The sequence below is a fragment of the Eptesicus fuscus genome, chromosome 14, assembly GCF_027574615.1.
Source record: "Eptesicus fuscus isolate TK198812 chromosome 14, DD_ASM_mEF_20220401, whole genome shotgun sequence".
NCBI lineage: Eukaryota > Metazoa > Chordata > Mammalia > Chiroptera > Vespertilionidae > Eptesicus > Eptesicus fuscus.
Window position 1 is genome coordinate 23,789,981 of NC_072486.1, and position 20,084 is coordinate 23,810,064.

At 39.4% G+C, this 20,084-nt stretch overlaps 1 protein-coding gene across 1 annotated transcript in view; it reads left to right on the forward strand.

Annotated features, from left to right (window-relative positions):
- The window catches only part of COL28A1 (collagen type XXVIII alpha 1 chain), a 144,916-nt gene that overhangs the window by 15,781 nt on the left and 109,051 nt on the right, over positions 1-20,084 (forward strand). The window contains exons 7-10 of the mRNA XM_054726173.1: positions 910-936; positions 5,221-5,265; positions 8,974-9,018; positions 10,049-10,102. Of these exons, the coding sequence (XP_054582148.1) occupies positions 910-936; positions 5,221-5,265; positions 8,974-9,018; positions 10,049-10,102 (171 nt within the window). The remainder of the gene's footprint in view (positions 1-909; positions 937-5,220; positions 5,266-8,973; positions 9,019-10,048; positions 10,103-20,084) is intronic.

The window sequence follows — 20,084 nt, forward strand, 5'->3', positions numbered from 1 at the left end:
TCTTTCCTCCTTAAAGTATTCCTTTTTACTTTTGTGACAAAGTCACACATAGAACAAAATTTTGTAGGCGGACTTACATGTAACTGCAAGAATAGTTTTCCATTCCACTAGTTTCTACAGCCCACTTAAAATCTCTTACAATTCCATTTTCACACTTGAAAACTACAGTTGTATGAAGACATGACATCCTATATGAAAAAGACTTGCCATTGCGTAAAGTTGGTAACTTCCAGTCCCTTTGTTATTCACTATTGTATTACTTACAGAGGAGAGGGCTGTGCAGGGTTCCCAAGAGGAGCAAAGGAGCAAAGCTGTGGCCCCTTATTTAGCATGAGATAAAATTTAGTAAATCAAAGCTCACTGTCTCATTAGGGTAGAAAAAGGAACCATTCATTTCCTTGATGTTTATATTCTAGACTGAATGTGAAAGAGGGACCATAAAGAATATAAACATTTATGCACATTTTAAAGGACATTCATTATTCCAGCTCATTCTCAAAGCCAATTTCTCTACCAGTCCCTGAGAAACATTCTTAGTTGTGAGTGCTCAGAGTTTTGTTTAAAAGTCAATGTAACAATTTGAAAGGACCATTGCAGGTCTTCACTTGTACAATGAGTTTCAGTGTCTAGTTTCTTCTTCAGCTTCAGGCCAAAGGGTAAGAATTTGGGTTTGAAAAAAGACCTGGAACTGAGAGTCAATGTAATACATGGAAGACTAGTTTCTCTTCTTCTCACTAGTAAAAGCACAGTCCCTAAGTACAAAGTGAAATAGCCTAGATCTCTATGGTCTTATTTTCCAAGACTTTACAGAGGTGTTTTGTTGTATGTTATAAATGAAAAACATAAAGTACTTCCTCTAACTATGCCTTCTAATATCATATTTCACCTTTTCTTTTCTTTTTAAATTAGGGAATTCCTGGGTACAAGGGTGAGAAGGTAAGTTTGTAACAGCAAACAGACCAGATTCCAGAAACAAAACAGAAATGTCACTGCATTGATGTACTGAAAAAAACTTCCTGTCCTTTATTTTTGTAAGTCGGGATTTCCTAACACACAAATACAGTCTTAATTATGTTGACACAAAATCCTATATAATAAAAGGCTAATGTGCAAATCGACTGAGCAGTGGAATGACCAGTCGCTATGATGCACACTGACCACCAGGGGCAGATGCTCAACGCAGGAGCTGCCCCCTGGTGGCTCAGCCAGAAGCTGGGCTTAAGGCTGGTGAGTGCAGCGGTGGTGGCGGGAACCTCTCCTGCCTCTGTGGCAGCGCTAAGGATATCCGACCGCTGGCTTAGGCCCGCTCCCCGCATTGTCAGTCAGACATCCCCCAAGGGTTCCCAGACTATGAGAGGGCGCAGGCCGGGCTGAGGACCCCCCACCCCTGAGTGCACGAATTTTGTGCACCAGGCCTCTAGTAATAATATAATTTAAGATCTGGGTGTGTATTGTAAGGGGTGGGAGGTGCCCTGAGATTAGTATGTAGTCTCTCTGAGCTCTGCAGACATGAACAGAGAACCCCAATTTAACAGCCATGCAGCACAGGTATCCAGATGAAAAGTTTCCATGTACAAACTGAGGCAGAAATACTGCAATTCGTTTGTTCCTTTGCTGCTTAACTTCCTATAAAACCTAGGCACTCAGCCCTCTTATAGGGAAAAGATGATTTATGTTTGTTAAGCAGTGAAGAACCACTGACTTCGGTTAGGCATCTGGGTAGAGACTGTAGCAGGGAGTAAATTTGACAAACAAACACACAAAAGGAATGGGTTGGTAGATTATTTGCAAATTACAGGTTAGGGAACTGATCAAACTAGTTCAAAAGAAATTAACAGACTGATTCAAAGGAAATAAGCAAGTTTGACTGGGGCTCAGGAACCTTTGAGAGTATTCAATGGTTCATTAATAAATATTATCAGATCTTCTGTCTGAAATCTGAACACATCCTTACCATCCATTCCATCCGACAGGTGGTACAACCCTCAGATCTGGGCAAGCGGCCTGCACTTTAGAGGCCCTGCTCTGGGTCTCCTGTGCCCCAACCCCAACCCTCAGAGCCATGATTTGCAGGGCAAGAGGCCTTTGCCCCCTTGGCCTAGGTCATGCTTTGGTAACCAAGACCCCAAAAGTCCTTGCAAAGTGGTCGGAGCTGTTTGCTAGAATAGGAGGGAGCCTTGGAGGCAGCTTTGTGCTGTGTGGGCGCCTTCGTGTACACACACTTACAGCATCTTTTTCTGTGGAAGGAACTGGACGTGGGAAGTGAAGTGGGGCTGGGCTCTAGGTGGGGCTGAACTCCTGCATGGACCTCTTGAGGAATCCCAAAATTCTATGATTTAAAATGTCTTTTGAAGGCCTATTTGTCAAGAAAGGAAGCTAGAACATGACTAGTTTATTAGCTTGATTTATAACTTCCAACTAGTATTTAGATACATGGTATGTGGGCCTCTGCTTGTCCTCATCCCTGAGCTCTGCAAATATTAGGGGTAAACCTTCATATAGGAAAGTAAATATATCCCCAAGGACTGGAAACGTTAGGCCTAAAAGACAAAACGTGTAAGAAATGTCGCGATTCTGCCCTTAGTCATAAGAACCTGGGAACTCAACCTCTTGGAGTGATCTATTTCATCATCCACATAGAACTGGACTAATCCAGGCCTCCCTAATTTTCAGAGACTCAAGTGAAATAGTGGATGATAATAAAGTGTTCACTTTTTGCTGGTCTGTAAATGTAAGGTGCTATCAGGAAGAGACAGAAAATAAATTATAATGTGGGAAAGTTTAAAAAGTTCCATGATTACAAAATTGTCCGTATGTAGTTGTGAAAAATTGCGATTTATACAATGAGCTAACTATGAACACCAGGAAAATTATGTATATTATGTAGGAAAATATTCATTTAAACTTCTGGGGAATTATAGATTCACTGGAGGAGTTCGCATTTGGAAAATACAAGCTGTCAGAGCACAGTGACCCTGACCCATCGACATTCAAACCAGAATTTCAGCAGGAGCAGCGGCATCAGAAGCCAGAGGCTGGGAACAGAGCTAATCTGTTCGCAGCTTTCTGAAGCACTTTCTCTCTGGAACTGTGTCACTGTGGCCATTCCACAGGGACTAATGAGTCCACCAAAAAAGAAAACGCCTTTGCAGAGGCAAATAACATGAGTACAATATTTTAATTGATGGAAATCTGCACCCCTCTCCCCACAACAAACGCTGTTCCCCAGGACCCTATAGCGAACAAATCTGTCTGGACTAATGGAATGTGAATTCTGGCCAAAATACTTTGGTCCTTTTCTGTTTGATATTTTGGTGGTTGACTCATTTTATTCCCATCCAACATTATTAAATTAATTGCTTTCCAATAGATTCTTTAAGAATGATTTTCCATGTGCATTCAGAAGTAAATGTTCGACTTGTCCTAAGAGAGAGCTCAGTTTTTCCTGGGTCAGTTTGACTCACACGATATAGAGAGAGAATAGATTGCTTTTGAGCAGAGGCATAGCTGGACCTAAGAATCATGCCTCCCTCTTTCCTACTCCAATGCCAGCACTACCCCACGCAGCACCCTAGGCAGAAGTGTGGAGTCAGTGGGAAGGAACCCACGGACCATGGCAGTGAGCTTTGTTCCGCGTTGGGTGGCTAATGGAGAACATGGACCTGAGAGTCGAGCGGACTCAGCTTGTGGTCATGGAGAAGTTCCTTAATCTCACAGAGCCTCATTTTCCTTATCTGTGAATGGAGACATATCTCCCTGGCAAGGCTGGTGTGGGGATTAACAACAATATAAAGGCTTTGGCACATACTGTGCATCCATAGCTGGTGGTTACAACTGCGATTTCCCTTCTTGGAGCAGCCGCTGTGGTGGGCAGGCTGGCTGTCAATCTGTGAACTGTTTGTGGCTATTTTGTGAAAAGATGAAGTTTGCACCAGAATATGAATCCAATAGATCACTAAGTACACTGTTTAGTTCAGCTAACATGTATTTTTCATAGCAAGACTACCCTGATGAAGGAAGCAGGGCACTGAAGTCCATGTTAGTGCAAGTTCCTTATGTCATTGTGCAGTGGCACTTTGAGTAGCACACTTAGAGCAGCACATAGAGACAAAGCAGCAGCAGAGCAGAAACTAGTAGTGCGGGCACTGGACTAGGAGTCATGGGCTAGCATTTGCATTTAAGTGCATCTCCACTGAGTTGCCTTATCTCAAAAATATGAATTGATCTGAGGCTCAGAATATATATATATATATATATATATATATATATATATATATATATGAAAGCTCTTTGAAATTCTAACTTTAGTTGTTATCCCAATAGACTCTTTTGCATTTTGGTTCAATTATTAAAAGTCTAAGAAGCCCTGAGCAAGTTACTTAACCTTTTTGAATCACAAAATTTCATACTGTAAAATTGGGCTAATAATATCTACCTAAGACCTTTGGTGTCAGATCAACTAAAGCTAATTTCTAAAATAACATTAATAATAAACTATAAAACATAATTTATATGTTAATTTTTTCATTAATATTCTAGGAAAGGCAGGACAGTGGAGAATGACAATGGAAAATACATGCACCACTCTCTCGCTCACACAGCAGACCTTGCTCATCCATCATGGCTTCTTTTCCTACCAACTCATGACATGGTCTCAGGACTCTTTCCTCACACTCTCTAGCCAAAAGCTATTACTCGATCAAAGTTGGTACTGGGGCCGGAGCATGGTGTTGTGGAAACAACATGGCCCTGAGTCTGGGCAGACCTGGGTTCCGACCTGATTCTTCTTTCTAGCTCTATGATGGAGAGAAGTTATCTCACTGAGCTTAAGTTTCCTCATCTATAAAATAAGATTTCTAAAACTGATCTCATTGGCCTGTACTGTGGATTCAGTTAAATCACACATGCAAAGGGCATATAATATATGGTAGATGCTCAGTAAACCTTAGCTTCTTTCCTTTTAACTCATCCATCTCTCAAAAATGTTCAGCCCCATTAGGTGGTACCACTGATTTGATTTTGTCAAGTTAAAGATGACTCATGGATAAAATTTTTCAGAGTTCAATGCCCAAACTACCTACAGGATTGAGGATAAAACTGGGTATAATCCATCAGAGTGCTTACTAGTATGTCATAAGATTCTGCTGGGATTCCTTAAGAGAAAATCATAACACTGAATGACTACAAATGTCTTCTTATTTTATTTTATTTCTTTTTTAGGGTGTACGTGGAGAATGTGGTAAACCAGGAATAAAAGGTGACAAAGTAAGGAACATGTTTATAAAATTCTAACAGCTGTGATCCTTTGGGGCTAAGTTTCCTTAGGAGGGAATTCCTGTTTCTATGAGTCTGTTTTTGTTTATTTGTTTGTTTTGTTTTGTTTGAACAGAGACCAAAGGGATGGTTACCAGAAGGGAGAGAGTGGGGGATGGGTATAAAGGAAAAGGGGAAGATAGTCAACAGTATTGTGATGAGTTTACACGGTGACAGATAATTACTAGAATTAATGGAGTGATCACATTGTAAGGTAAAAAAATGTTGACTCACTAAATGACTACAAATGTCTTCTTATTTTATTTTATTTCTTTTTTAGGGTGTTACACCTGAAACTAATATAACCAATCTAAGATTGTATACTGACTATACTTATTTAAAAAAACCCCACAATTGAACAATTAAAAAATTATAAAAGTAAATTTCTGGGATACATTATGTCAATCTCACTTCTGGAGTTGGAGAGTCATTGGCTCAATTTTCAGATCAGTCTGAAGCAGAAAATAAAGCCTTATTAACTTTAATGAATAGTGCCCCCAAAATGCCTTTTTTATGGACCATTAAGTCTTGCTTTGTGGTACCCTAACCTTTGAGGCCAGGCCTACTGAGTGTTATAGTGGAAAGAGTAATTTAACCAGCAAATAGTCAATTCAAGCTCCAATTGGGAACAAGTAGAACTGTTTTCCAGATGTAAACACTGAGAACAAGCACTTTCCAAAGCAGAGTGAAGAACTCTATGAAATAAGTTAATAAAATAGTTATAAATAATGAAGCAGAAGCAGACAAAGATAGGGGTTTGAAATTTGAAAATACAGCAAACCATGGACAGTTGAATAGATATTTACCTTTCATTAAAAGATAAATATGAATAAAGTATTTAAGTTGGAGACAATACTAAATATGTTAAAGAGTTCCTTAATGGGCCAGAAATTCATAGAGAGTGCATTTGAAATCATATACTAAAAGGCTAATATGCAAATTGACCAAATGGTGGAACAACCAGTCGCTATGATGCACACTGACCACTATGCACACTGACCTCAATACAGGAGCTGCCCCCTGGTGGTCAGTGCACTCCCACAGGGGGAGCACCATTCAGCCAGAAGCAGGGCTGACAGCTGGCGAGCACAGCAGTGGTGGGAGCCTCTCCTGCCTCCGCGGCTGTGCTAAGGATGTCTGAGTGCTGCCTTAGTCCCACTTCCTGTGGGGAGCAGGCCTAAGCCATCAGTCAGACATCCCTGAGAGCTCCTGGACTATGAGAGGGTGCAGGTTGGGCTGTGGGACTCCCCCCCCCCTCCCCCGCCGCCTCGAGTGCACGAATTTCATGCACTGGGCCTCTAGTATAATAATAAAGGGTCAGAAAAGCACACAGTAAAGTAGTTTTCATTGCAGTTAAGAACTATTAAGAACATGCCGTTAAGATACCAAATTCAATATATATATTTTAATTATGGCAGAAAGTCAAGGAGAGAGAATGAGGCAGAAGGTGAAAAGGAAATGATTGGATAATGGCAGTGGCACATGTAACAAAACACTTTAAATAGCTTGAGACTTCCTGAAAGCTTTTGAAACTGCTGGAGCGTGAAAGGTCAGGTGGATCCGAAAAATGTAGGCTTGGTAATTATCTCTGGGCAAAATGGAAAGTATAATAATGAGTGAATTCTTCCTGGATTATAACTAAAAATGGGAGGTGGACCTGGACTCAGAAATACAGAATAAAGGACACATATAGAAGAAAACAAAAATGAAAGTTAAATATTAACTGGGAAAACTATTTGAAATAAAAATGACTGATAAAGAGTTAATATCATATTTCATTTACTAAGATGCCAAAGATTGTTAAATGCCCTATTATATTTTGTGCCAAAAAGAAAGAAAAAAATATTTCCAATTATAAAGATGCAATTGATTGTAAGATGTATCCCAATGTCAGAGATGTGAAAATTTGAAAAATGCATGTCTAGATGTCAATGGAATATAGTGCCCCTAATATGAAGAATTCACATAATTCATAAGTAAAATATACAAAGAATCAGAAAACCAAAAAGAGAAAATAAAAATGGCTAATAAATGAAAAATTATCCGCCCTGACCGGTTTGGCTCAGTGGATAGAGCGTTGGCCTGCAGACTGAAGGGTCCCAGGTTCGATTCCGGTCAAGGGCATGTACCTTGGTTGCGGGCACATCCCCAGTGGGGGGTGTGCAGGAGGCAGCCGAATCGATGTTTCTCTCTCATTGATGTTTCTAACTCTCTATCCCTCTCCCTCTCCATTCCTCTCTGTAAAAAAACAATAAAATATATTTAAAAAAAGAAAAATTATCCAATGCATTGCAATCAGATAAGTAAACTTAAAATATTATTTCACCTATCAAATTAGCAAACACTAAAGTAATATATACTCAGAGTTGATGGGGATTCTATAAGATGAAGATATGCTTTCTCTACTCAGGTAGTGAGAATGGAAACCTGAACAAACTTTATGGAGAAAAGTTTCATGTTTTTTCCCCATAAAAAGTGTGAGAGGTAAAAGAGAGTGAGAGAGAATTGTAAATGTGCTTATTGTCTGTCTCTGCATCAGGCATCCTTTCTAGGAAATTATCCTTAGGAATGAGTCAGAAGTTGGACAATATGTATATACAAAGATGTTCATTATAGCATTATTTAAATAGTAATCATCAAAATGAATTTAAATGTCCAAACTAGGGAAATGACTAAGTAAAATCATGATTGATTTATATTCTTTTTTAAAAATATATTTTTATCGATTTCAGAGAGGAAGGGAGAGGGAGAGAGAAACATCAATGATGAGAGAGAATCACTGATCAACTGCCTCCTGCATGACCCCTCCTGAGGATAGAGCCAGCAACCTGGGATGTGCCCTTGACTGAAATCAAACCCAGGATTCTCCAGTCTGCAGGCTGATGCTTTATCCACTGAGCCAAAGCGGCTAGGGCTGATTTATATTCTTGAATATTATTCACTCTACTAAGAGTTATTAATGAGATAATAAATACTTTTGATACAGAAGGCCAAATAAATAAGATACAAAATTGTATATAGACTCTTATCAAATTATTTGAAGAAAAATCTAAGAAAATTGGATGAAAATATGTTAATAGTGTGAAGACACACATAAACAACAAAAGTCGAAAAAAGTGGAAATCTGAGAAAGAAGAGACTAGACTATATTTTGCTCTAATAAAAATAAACCTTTAAGGGGTTTCCTAGTTATGGAACATACTGAAATATTTTCTGTTAGAAGACTGTTGAGTATAAACAGTGTTCTGCCAAGGTTTATGTCTTGAAGATGGGCAAAAGAGTGATCTAGACATTGGAGAAACTCACTAAATTAATTTAACTGACATTATCTTGTTAGAAAAAAACAATATTCTACCAAGCTTCCTGCTTTCTAAAGAATCTTAAGAAATCATTTACTTTGATAAAAATGTCAATATATAGGCCAAGAACTTACATCTAAAATTATGTCTTCATGGAGTTTGTTTGCTAAAGGACAATGTAACCTCCATTTGACTTGTTAATTAGGATCATTTTGTTAATAATGAATAGGATGGCTTTACTGTTTGGATAACCAGGGAAGACTGGCCCTTACAGAGAACATATTCCCTTCTCTTCCACCTAAAATCATTGCCCTTTGAAGATGGATATTTAGAGTGACTTACCATCAATTTTATTCCACAGGGATCCCCTGGGCCATATGGATCAAAAGGACCCAGAGGACTTCAGGTAAGGAGGCTACTACCAAATCTAAGTCTAGACTAGAATCACTTAGGGAGCTTTTAAAAATCCCTTTGCTCACTTGCACCCTCTACCAATTCAATCAGAATGGCTGGGATTGGAGCTAGGCATCAATATTTTTAAAGATCCCCAAGCGATTTCAATGTGCAACCAAGTTTTGGAAACCACTATGTTAAAGTTGTATTAACCAATTCAGGCACCAGCAGGGGAGTCTATTTAGTGAGTAGTTGAAGGGATAAAAGTTTAGAAATTAGCTTCTAGGAAGACGGATAAAATCAAAGTAGTTAAAAATAAAGTGTAACTGGTGTGCTGTTGTTTTTTGTAGTGCTACTATAATGTAGTTGGAGGAGCTATGCATTTTCTCTAAATTAAGTATTTGTATTGTTTTGCCACTAAGTAGTTGATGTTCAATAACATGCAATGATTCTTTAAGGCATTTATTTAGGTTAGACATATCTTTTAGATTTCAAAAAATAATATGGATGATTTTTTCTAATGCGGGGGAGGATATGTATGTGAAGAGTTAATTTCAGTATTTCAAAAAGCCTGTTGAGAATTATACTTTTACCCAAAATTTTCTAGACAATATCTAGTTAACCATCAACTCCTTTGTTTTGGCCTGGAATTGTGTCAGGGTAGGATAGTCACTCTAGCTATCACAGGGTCATTGGAAGTTGCAACTTTCAGTTATATATGCCTTAGATATATTTTTTAAAAGTTGTTTATTTAAAATCTTTCAAAAAAGAGGTCCAGGTCAGGGATAAGGTTGAAAACACAGGTTTAGAAAACCAACCTCTCATTAATAAATGTTTGCTCTCAGCTTAAGTACTATTTTAGAAGATACTTATTTGACATGAAGAATTTCACCTCATTCCATTTCTCAGTCCCATGTAATTACAATTTAACCAAGTTATAGTCTGAATTCTAACTCTGGGATCTCTAGGGACCTGAACGAATGATTCATTCCTGATGGGCCTTTTGTACACATCACTAATTCTTGGTTTTCATCTTGGAGCAGGGCATTAGTGGACCTCCAGGGGACCCGGGCCCGAAAGGATTTCAAGGCAATAAGGTAATCCTAATCCTTGGTTAAAGACAGGCAGAGTGTCTTTCTCCTAGTGAGCTATGGTAATGCATATTTTTATTAGGCAGAAGTCAATGGACTCTTTGGGGAAGTATCTTTGGAAATACAAAATAACTTGCAGGCATATACACAGAATCATGTTCAAGTACACGTAGGAAGTCATTGAGATAGTTTTACAATTTATTATTATATTATTCAAAGGAGCATTAGTAAATATAAGCCATTATCAGAATCTTTGCAGTGTTTCCTTTTATACTTCTGCCATTTAGTTATTATATGGCTCACTAGAAACTGGTAAGTAGTAATAAGTAACTCAACTCAAATGACTATTTCCCACATGTAATGCCAACTCAATATACAGTTTGTAAGAGAAGAGAATTTATAGCTGTTATACCAAAAGAAATCAAGCTTTGTGTGTGTGTGTGTGTGTGTGTGTGTGTGTGTGTGTGTGTGTGTGTGTGTGTTTTAAACAGTACCATGCTTGTAATGTCATTCCACAGAAAACCAGGCAAGATAGGTAGGGGAGGGTTGAATAAGAGCCAAATAGAACCAAAAGATGCTATAAGAAGGATCTTTAAGAGACTCTTTAAAGGCTCTGTTTTCCAATGAGAGTGGCCATTGATTTGCTGAAAGCAAGCCTTTTAGTTCCTTTTTAATTCTTCCCAATGCTTAGTAAATTTCACGGCTATACTAAGTACCCAATAAATGGAATTGAGTTAGTGACTGGAGATCCATGGAATTTATGGCGGTAATAACAGCGAAGGTGCTCTCCCCAACAGACCCTAGATAAAGCCAATATTTTAAAAGTACTATTAAATTTAAGTTGTGGGGAGTAGTTGAACTACTTGAGTGTTCTTTTTTCAGAGGAAAGGGAGTGACAAGTATAGTGATTTAATGAGATAATGGCAGTGTGTGATTCCCCAGGCCACTTTTAATTGGCAAATTAAAATAGAATGGGCTTCTCAGCAGGAGCGTGTTCAAACTTCATCTAGAGAAAGTGTCTTCTCCAGTCCTTGCCTATGATTAATTCTCTCTGGGGGAAAGAAATAGCTCCTTGGAATACTGAGTAGAAGGTTTTTATAAAATTGCTTTGGCTGTAGGTAAAATCTGCAGCAAGAAAAAAAAATATTTTGACAGTTCATGCTTATTTCTAGGATTCTTTGTTTACCTAAGATGATAATTTTCACATGCTTGTGAGAGGCTTAAAAGCAGGGGTCGGGGTTGGAATTTGCAACAGTAATAGAATTATAGAATTTTTGAGCCACAAGGAATATTTCATTTTTGAAAATGGGAAGCAAAGTCTGGAGATCACATGGCTGGCCTGAGGCAGAGGCAGAGCCCAGTCATCAGCTGTTGGGGAGCACCGGAGGAAGTAGTAGGGTGGGAGCAGGCATGAGGCTTTGGGAGATGGTTGGTGGCAATCCATAAAAAGGTGCCCATTTGATCACGTCTCGTTGTGTCTCCTACAATTACTACTTAGGTTTTCCTTTTTAAATAAATTCATTTCACAAACTTTAGCTTTTCATTCCAACCATGCATTAATTCTTTGAAAGAATCCTATATAATAAAAGGGAATATGCTAATTGACCCTCACACCATTGCAAAGATGGCGGCGCCCACAGCCAATAAGGAGGGAATATGCTAATTGACTGCCCTGCCCTCAAAGATGGTGGCACCCACAGCCACAAAATGGCTGCGCCCAGCCCCTCAGCCCTGCTGAGGTGGCCTTGCTAGCATATGCTGGCCTCCAGAGTCCCCCAGTCCCCTCAGCACCCCAGCCGCCCAGGGCTGGCCTGAGGTGCAGACAAGCCTCGGATGTCGGCTGCCCAGCCACCCAGTGCCGACCAAGGCTCAGGTAACCAGGGCCGGCCAAGTCTTGCACTGCTGGCAGTGGCAGCAGCAGAGGTGTGATGAGGCATCACCTTCCCCTGATCGCTGGGTTGCCTCCTGCCCCTGAGGGCTCCCAGACTGTGAGAGGGGGCAGGCCAGGTTGAGGGACACCCCCTCCAGTGCATGAATTTTCATGCACCGGGCCTCTAGTAAATAAGTAAAGAATCAAGTGTTTGGGAGAACTTGTAAACTTCTGACATGAAAACATTTCATGCTTGACTTTCACAACAACGTTATACAAGGAGTGTTGTTTCAAAAGTATTTGAGGACTTTATCAATTTTCCAAGGGTGTCTCTTAAACATTTTTTTAAAATTGTGGTAAAAGATATCCTATATTATAAAAGGCTAATACCCAAATTGTCCCCTTGATTGGGAGTTCAACTGGGAATTCGACCAGTGGGTGGAGCCGGCTGGCCAACCACCCGAGATCCCTCCCCCAAAGCCAGCCCGATCGGCCCCGCCCGATCGGCCCTGATTGGGGCAGGCCAGCCGGATCCCACCTGTGCATGAATTCGTGCACTGGGCCTCTAGTATAACATAAAATTACCACTTTGATGTTATTCACAAATTTCACTGCCAGGTGAACACAAACAGTTCATTGTCACTTGAAAAGATATCAATTTCTAGAGCATGTTCAAAGTTGCTGGTAGGAAGTAAAGTGAAAATGAGCTATATTTTTCCTTCTAGCTATATTTCTGGTCACAAATGTAGTGGTCTCTTGATGTTATTACTAATTTCCACTTCTCTTTGGATCTGTCAACCAGAGATGCATGTCACATTGATCATTTTTTTTTAAATTTTATACATGTATGAGTGCATTATATTAAAAGTCAGGTTTCAGGAAATAGTTTAATTTCCCATCCCAGAATGTACTTCTAAATCTTACAGACTTAATTAATTATTTTATCCTCAATAGTTATGTTTTACATTTCATCCATTACCATTTTATTACAAAATGTTAAGCAATTGCTATTGCAATTTGTGAAAAAAAAATAAAAAAAAAAAAGCTCCTAAAATCCAGTAATTCTGTATTTTCTAATGGGCAAAGAGAGGATTATTTATTTGAGAACTTCTATAATAATAGATAACACTTATTTACTGATTATTTTCTATGTACAGATATAGTTCTAAATTCTCATTTAACATAATACCACCTTTTGAGGCAAGAGAGTTTAGGCACAGAGAGTTTATGCAGCGGGTCCAAGTCTACACAGTGAGTAAGGGACAGAGGTAGGATTCAAACCCAGCCAGTCTGCTCTTAACCACCATATTCTATTTATCCCCCAAGGAAAATCACTCAATTTCCGGAATAGTCAACCTGAGGCCAATGCATTTCTTTTGGACAGTATGGAAGTTGCATGTGTGTCCAGTTCTAATGTGCTCTGGCTGGAAACAACAGTCTGTTAAGGGGCACCTTCCTACCTGGTTATAATATTTATCTGGAAATGCAGGAAAAGAAGGAAGAGAATTGTGTGTGGGGCAAAAAACCCTAGCAATGTGCTCTTTCAAATACTTGGTTTTTTACAAGACCTTAAAATAAATACCTTCAGATTTGTAACATTTATGAATATTCCCTGAGAGTTTCTAGATGGGGCCTGCCTGTGTCTTTAAATTTATGAATGGGTTCTCTCAGGAACTACAATCCTGTTCTACTGCTCTTGTGGTTGGATTTTCTTCATCAAAGGGTTTGCAGTCAAGGTGGCCAAAGAACAAAAGGGGGGAAAAAATAGCGTGTGATAAATAATTTAAAAAAAAAAAGTGATTCTGGCCTTGTTTCACAAACCATTTCTGTCATTAATATTTTCCACATGTAACATAGCTCCTATGTTGCCATGAATACCCTTGTTTCCTTAGCAACAAAACATTGCTGTTCCTCACAATGAAACCTTGGCTCTAAGGGCACCTCAGCGTGGTTCCCATACATGAGGGTCACGCAGTGGCATTCATAAGGAGAACATCCCATCCATCTAGAGACGGATGAGATATTCTCCTTATGAATGCCGAGAAGACTTATCCTAGGACGGGACTGAGAGTGTAGCTCAGGAACGAGCACCGGGCTCTTTCTCAGTCCAAGCTGAGTGCCTGCTTCCAAGGGCTGCAGTGGTGGTTCGGGTTGCAATCACATCCAGCCGTGGAATGGGCCCTCTAATAACTGGAAAGAATGGCTCAGACTGGCAGGCCTTTCAAATCACAGAGAACAAATTACCAACATTAGTTTCGAACAAGTAAAAAGAGCATGCTGGGTGTGCAAGCCCACATTAGGTAATTTTTGCCATTTCTTGGTGTTTTTCTGAGGTAATTCTGAAGAGTATTTTTTTTCTCAAGTCTCATGCAAATTTGCTCTTTCCAAGACCTTCTCTGTGCCCCTGAAGGAGAGATAGCTCACTGTGGCTTGACCAGGACACAGGTTGTGACGTGTTGAATCTCCTAGTGCCAGTGCTTCAGTGCTAAGGACAAAGGACACTAGGAAATAGTCCTGGTGTATTTTCCCAAGGCAAAGTACTAAATTTAATGCCCAAATAATTAAAAATATGGTGATATATTATATATTAATTTATCTCAATAGATGAATCGCGTCCCTTCTTCTAACCTCTTCCATTGTCTTACTCTTGGATGTTCCTATATTTCCTGCAGGGTTTTCTTTCCCCTAAGTGTTTTCCTCTTGTGCTATATTCAACATAAGCAACTCAGTCTTTTCATGTATGAAACTTGGTCTTACCTTGCGTTCAGCTTCACTTCTGAGATGTTAAGAAAACCCATAAAGAGATGTTGCCAGTCTGGTCCAATTGAATAAATTGGATATGGTCAGGGTAAAGAATCTCCAGTGAATCAAACATCCATCATCCATCAAAAATGAACAAAGGGCCTAGTATTAATGAAAAAACAGAACCTATGTTTCAAGAGGAGTGATGAGGGCAAATTAGGCACCCAGAACACACCATGATTTTTAGACACCCCACTCATCCTTATCCAACTCTGCCCAGCTTCCATTGTTTTCATCCCATATTTTGAGGTTCCCAAGCATAGTAGATATGTTTCAAGTATCTGGTATTTTCATGAAGTTAAGTAATAGCTAAATATACAGATTCTAAAATTAAAACTGTGAGCCTAGTAAACATCCCTATACAACATCCTGTTTCCTTTAAAATACTCTATGAAAAGAGGTCATTGTAAAAAAGAAGGCTATTTTGCTTGGTAGTTCAGTGTGCTCATTAAATTCCAAATATGAGTGAAATCATATGGTACTTGTCTTTCTCTGACTGGGTTACTCAGATAGAGAGCAGGCAGACAGTTCTGGTGTGTGTGTGTTTGGGGTGGGTATTGTTGGGGGTGCTGGAGGGATTGATCAAAAAGAAGAAAGAGAGAGAGAGAGAGAGAGAGAGAGAGAGAGAGAGAACTCATGGACAATAGTGTGGTGATTGTTTGGGGAAGTGGGGAAGTGGAAGAGGGCATAGAGGGAATAAACGGTGATGGGGAAAATAAATTAAATTAAAAAATATATTTGAAAAAGTTTGCATCTAAAAAATGTGCTGGAAACAAATCAGTTTCACTAAAAGAGAGATGTTGACAGGAAGCCAGGAAGGCTGGTCAACAACCTTAATTGCTCTAACCACTCACCCTTTAGTTGAGATATTGTTAGCTGAAGCAGCTTCCACCTTGGTTTGTCCCATTAAGTTTTTGTTATTTCCTGCCTAAGGGCTACATGTATATTTCTGTTTATCTTGACTAAGATGTTTTCCACAAAGCCTCAATAAAAGGGATGGCAGAGCCAGAGCAGTTGGTAGTTCTCCCACTAGAGGTGGACTACCGCCTGGTCCCCCATTTCTCCAAATTGAATTTCTTCAAGTCTCCTTTCATTTGTGTGCGGCCCTTCTCCAGAACTCGAACCCTGAACCGGAACCCTGAACCACGCGGGACGTGGAAAGGGATTCCTACAAAAATGAAATAAATAAAACGAGGGCTACTCATCAATCCTTAACATAGGTACTAGGAATGCATATGCAGATAATATTGATAGCCAGCAGTGTGCTAATCAAGTTTTCTTTGAGCTTCCATGTGTTATGCCTTTAAACATTGCCAACTTTCTTTGAGCTTCCATGTGTTATGCCTTTAAACATTGCAACTTTCTGTTTAATAATTTTAAACATTGCCAACTTTCTGTCATATGAACCATTGACAGGAGAATCAGACAGATATGTGCGGGTCCATCACTCTTGTAAAGAAAAATCTAAAGCAGAAGATCCAGTGATAGGTCAGAGGCACAGAGATTAAAAAAAAATATCATATGCACACTCACACACATTTAAGATAAGCAAAAAATAAGTATCCGTTGACTGAATGAGTGAAAGGCTTTCAATGGAATGAGTTGTCAACAGTAGCATACTGCAGGCAGGTCAAACAGACAAGGGCTGAAGGAGTCAATTAGTTTGTCAATTTTGAGGTTAGTAGAAACTGTTGAGAGAGCAGTTTCAATAGAGAGATTGAAGATGACAATGGATTGTGGAAGGAATCAGAGAGAAGGGTGCAGTAGCCAGGAATTTTGGCCATTCTTCTGAAATATTTGGAGAATAAAGACAAATGGAACAGTGGTTGACATAAACGATCAAAAGTATCCTGAGCATTAAATAATCTAATGTGTTACTTATACTTCCACTTTCTGTTCAGAGTAGCATGAGAACTTGGGACTTAATTTTATTTTATAGTTCATATATATAACCTAGATTGTTTTTTATAAAACAACTACAGGCCCTGTGCACAAAATTCGTGCACAGATAGGGTCCCTAGGCCTGGCCAGGCGATCAGGGCCAATCAGGTTCCCTGCCTCCCTGCCTCCCCGCCTCCTCCTTCCCTTGCTACCACATGGTTCCACACCCCTCCTTCCTGCCTCCACGCCTCCTCCTTCCCTCGCCACCCACGTGCCGCTACCGCGCAGTTCTCTCCCGCACCCCCCTTCCCATCCTCCCCGCCTCCTCCTTCCCTCGCTCCCTCAGCGCCCCACTGCCACTGCTGGTCACCCTCCATGTTCCGTGCCACCTCCTGATGGTCAATACACGTCATAGTCAATACAGGTCAATACACGTCAATACACCTCCTGGTGGTCAATACACGTCAATACACGTCATAGCGAGTGATTGAACTCCCATTCTCCCAAAGTGTCCAAGGGGACACTTTGCATATTAGCCCTTTATATATATAGATATTTTCATTAGAACACAATGTCAATATTTTCATTAGAAGAGAAAAATAATTAATGAAGATCTAGTAGTTTTAAAAGTATATTGTTGTTTTGGTAATTATTTAAATACATGATTTGACTCAAAGTTAGCTTAGTAGATTTATAGGTCAACCTACTAAACAGAACTAATATTTCAATTGTGGTTTGGAAGTAGTTCAATGCCACAAATATGAACAACTGTGAAGAATTTTAAACCTTCTCCTTATTTCAGTTCTCACACAACTCAAAAACCTAACAATTTCCTAACATGATGTTGCTTTCAACCACTAAAAACTCATGATTTGCAACAGGTTATAATCCCTTATAACTCAATGGGAAGTAAATCAGTTGAAACATACGTGGATGTCAACAATTCCTAGTGCTGTACAGAATAATAAATCAAACAAAACTTTCTTTTTAAGTCCATAGCTCTTCTAACCGAGTGACTGTATTCTTGGCTTCATGTAAAGTGTTTTAAGTGCAAGGACCTGGAACATGTCAGCTTTCCAGTTGTCCAAAAACAATAATGGGCCCTCTGGTTCAGGCTAACAACTTTGAACAAGCTGTGACCGCTCAGTGTAGAGCCATGCAACAGGAAGAATCCCTTTTACAATTTCAATTATAAATATCTGTTTAATGAAGAATCAGAACCACGCTGCCAAACTATGTGAATGTTTTTCCTTCAGAGATGGCAAAGTCCAAGTGCTATTTCTGTCCTGGGCCCTATAATTAAAGGGAAAGGATCAGTAATCCAGCGATTCTTGTGGAAAGGGCTTTGTCCTACATGCACATCTGCCCACCAGGACTCTCAATTAGCTTGTTAACTCACTTGACATGAGACAACTGACAGTGACAACTAGAGGTGGCTGCCAGAACATGTGGGATGCCAGCCAATGGCTTCAAGGTAGCGGATTTTCATCCCCAAATGTCTGATGCATGTGGTTCTCAGCAGACAGCCTGTATTGTGTGGGAATGTGTGTGCAGGTGTGTATGCAGAGACCGCTAAGGTGAAAACTCTGACAGATAGAGAAACCAAAATGCTGCCAATAGTTCCCACAAAGGTGCGGAGTCTATCCCAGGTGCCCAGTCAAGCTGGCACTAATGTGAAATAGAATCAGTTACTGCAACGTCCTCAGATGTCGGAATTTTAAAAATTAATAAAATCAGTGTCCTTCATTAATTCAAGTAAGTTGCAATAGTAACACTGCAACAGGGAAAATTAAGTTTATTCCAAGGATAAGGTACAATATACATAATATGTATAATTTTAACAATTTGTAAGTATACATTCAGTGGTATTAAATACATCACTACTGTGTAAACCCAAAACTTTTTCACCATCCCAACATAAACTTTGTACCCTTTAAACAATACTAAATCTGCTTGTCTCCCCTTGTCCCCAGTCTTCAGGGTAAGTTTTTAAGAAGCATATTACACTGTCATATGAACCCATCTCCTCATAAATTGATGTTTTGTTCTCTGATTTATGGAGAGGGCTCACCCTTGAATATTTTCCAGCTACTTATTTTGTTCTGGAGGAGTCCAAACAGTGGCCACCAGACCTGTGATTCTTAGAAGCTCTCCTGATGGGTTGTTGACTGCTCCTTCCTTTTAGGGAAAATTACACACAATGCCTTAGAATTTCTGTGTGATAAAGTATGACTTTCCAATTAAACCTAACCATATGAATTGCCATTTTTGTATATTAAACGTAGTTGAGTTGTCAATTTCACATGGTTTAACCTAATGCAGTGATGGCGAACCTATGACACGCGTGTCAGCACTGACACGTGTAGCCATTTCTGATGACACGCGGCCGCATGCCGAGGATGAAACATTTGCTGCTCCTGAGGATGAAACATTTGCGACTAGAGTCTTGGAGTTAGTTTTTTCCTCAAAGTGACACACTACCCGAGTTATGCTCAGTTTTTTGGCGAAGTTTGACACACCAAGCTCAAAAGGTTGCCCATCACTGACCTAATGGTATTAAAGAAAATGAAGTTAAGCGTTACTAAAATATGGTCCAATAGTATAGTTGCAATTATATTATTCACCAATTCTTTGTTATTGTGTAGTTTTTTCTTTTTTGGAGGGGATAAGTAGGTGGAGTGTATGAACTGTGGTCTTTTCTCTTACCCGAGTAGAAGGTATTAAAAAAAGACTGTAATTAGAGATTTGAAATAATGGTGGTTCCAAACTTAGTATAGGTGGTTAATAATCAGTTTTTATATGTAGAATTATATTGTGTGATCACAGTATTGCTAATTATAATTTACATTACATTTACCACTAATTCAGTGACAACACTGATCCAGGTAAACATAGAGTGTTCCTGAAATTACATGTATAAAAGCATATTTCCTCTTGGCTTATACTGTGTTTCAAGATCCTTGGTCTTCATAGGATGGATCTTCAACTGTGGATGGATTGAAACTATCTAACTTTTGTGTTTTTCTTCCTGTAACAAAGACATGAATTTGGACTTCGATGAGATGATTTTCAAATACTTTAAGAAAAGAATTGAGAAGTCCCAAGGGGCAGCTGGCATGGTGGTTAGAGCACTGGCTCTAAAACCAGACTGCTGGGGTTCAAATTCAGCCTGCTGTTGTGTTAGCTCTGTGACTTGGGCCAGTTACTGTTCTGTCCCATGCCTCAGTTTTCTCATCTATGTAATGGGTTAATAATAGTACCTGCCTCATAAAGTTGTTTTGAGGCTTATATGAGTTAATTTATGTGAAGCACCTAGGGTAGTACTTGTTGCATAGTAAGTGCCATATACTGTATATTGTCAATAATTACTCAGCAGTTAAGAACTTTGAAGACCCCTCTTATTATTAATGCAGAATAAGTCTAGCTTGATATGTG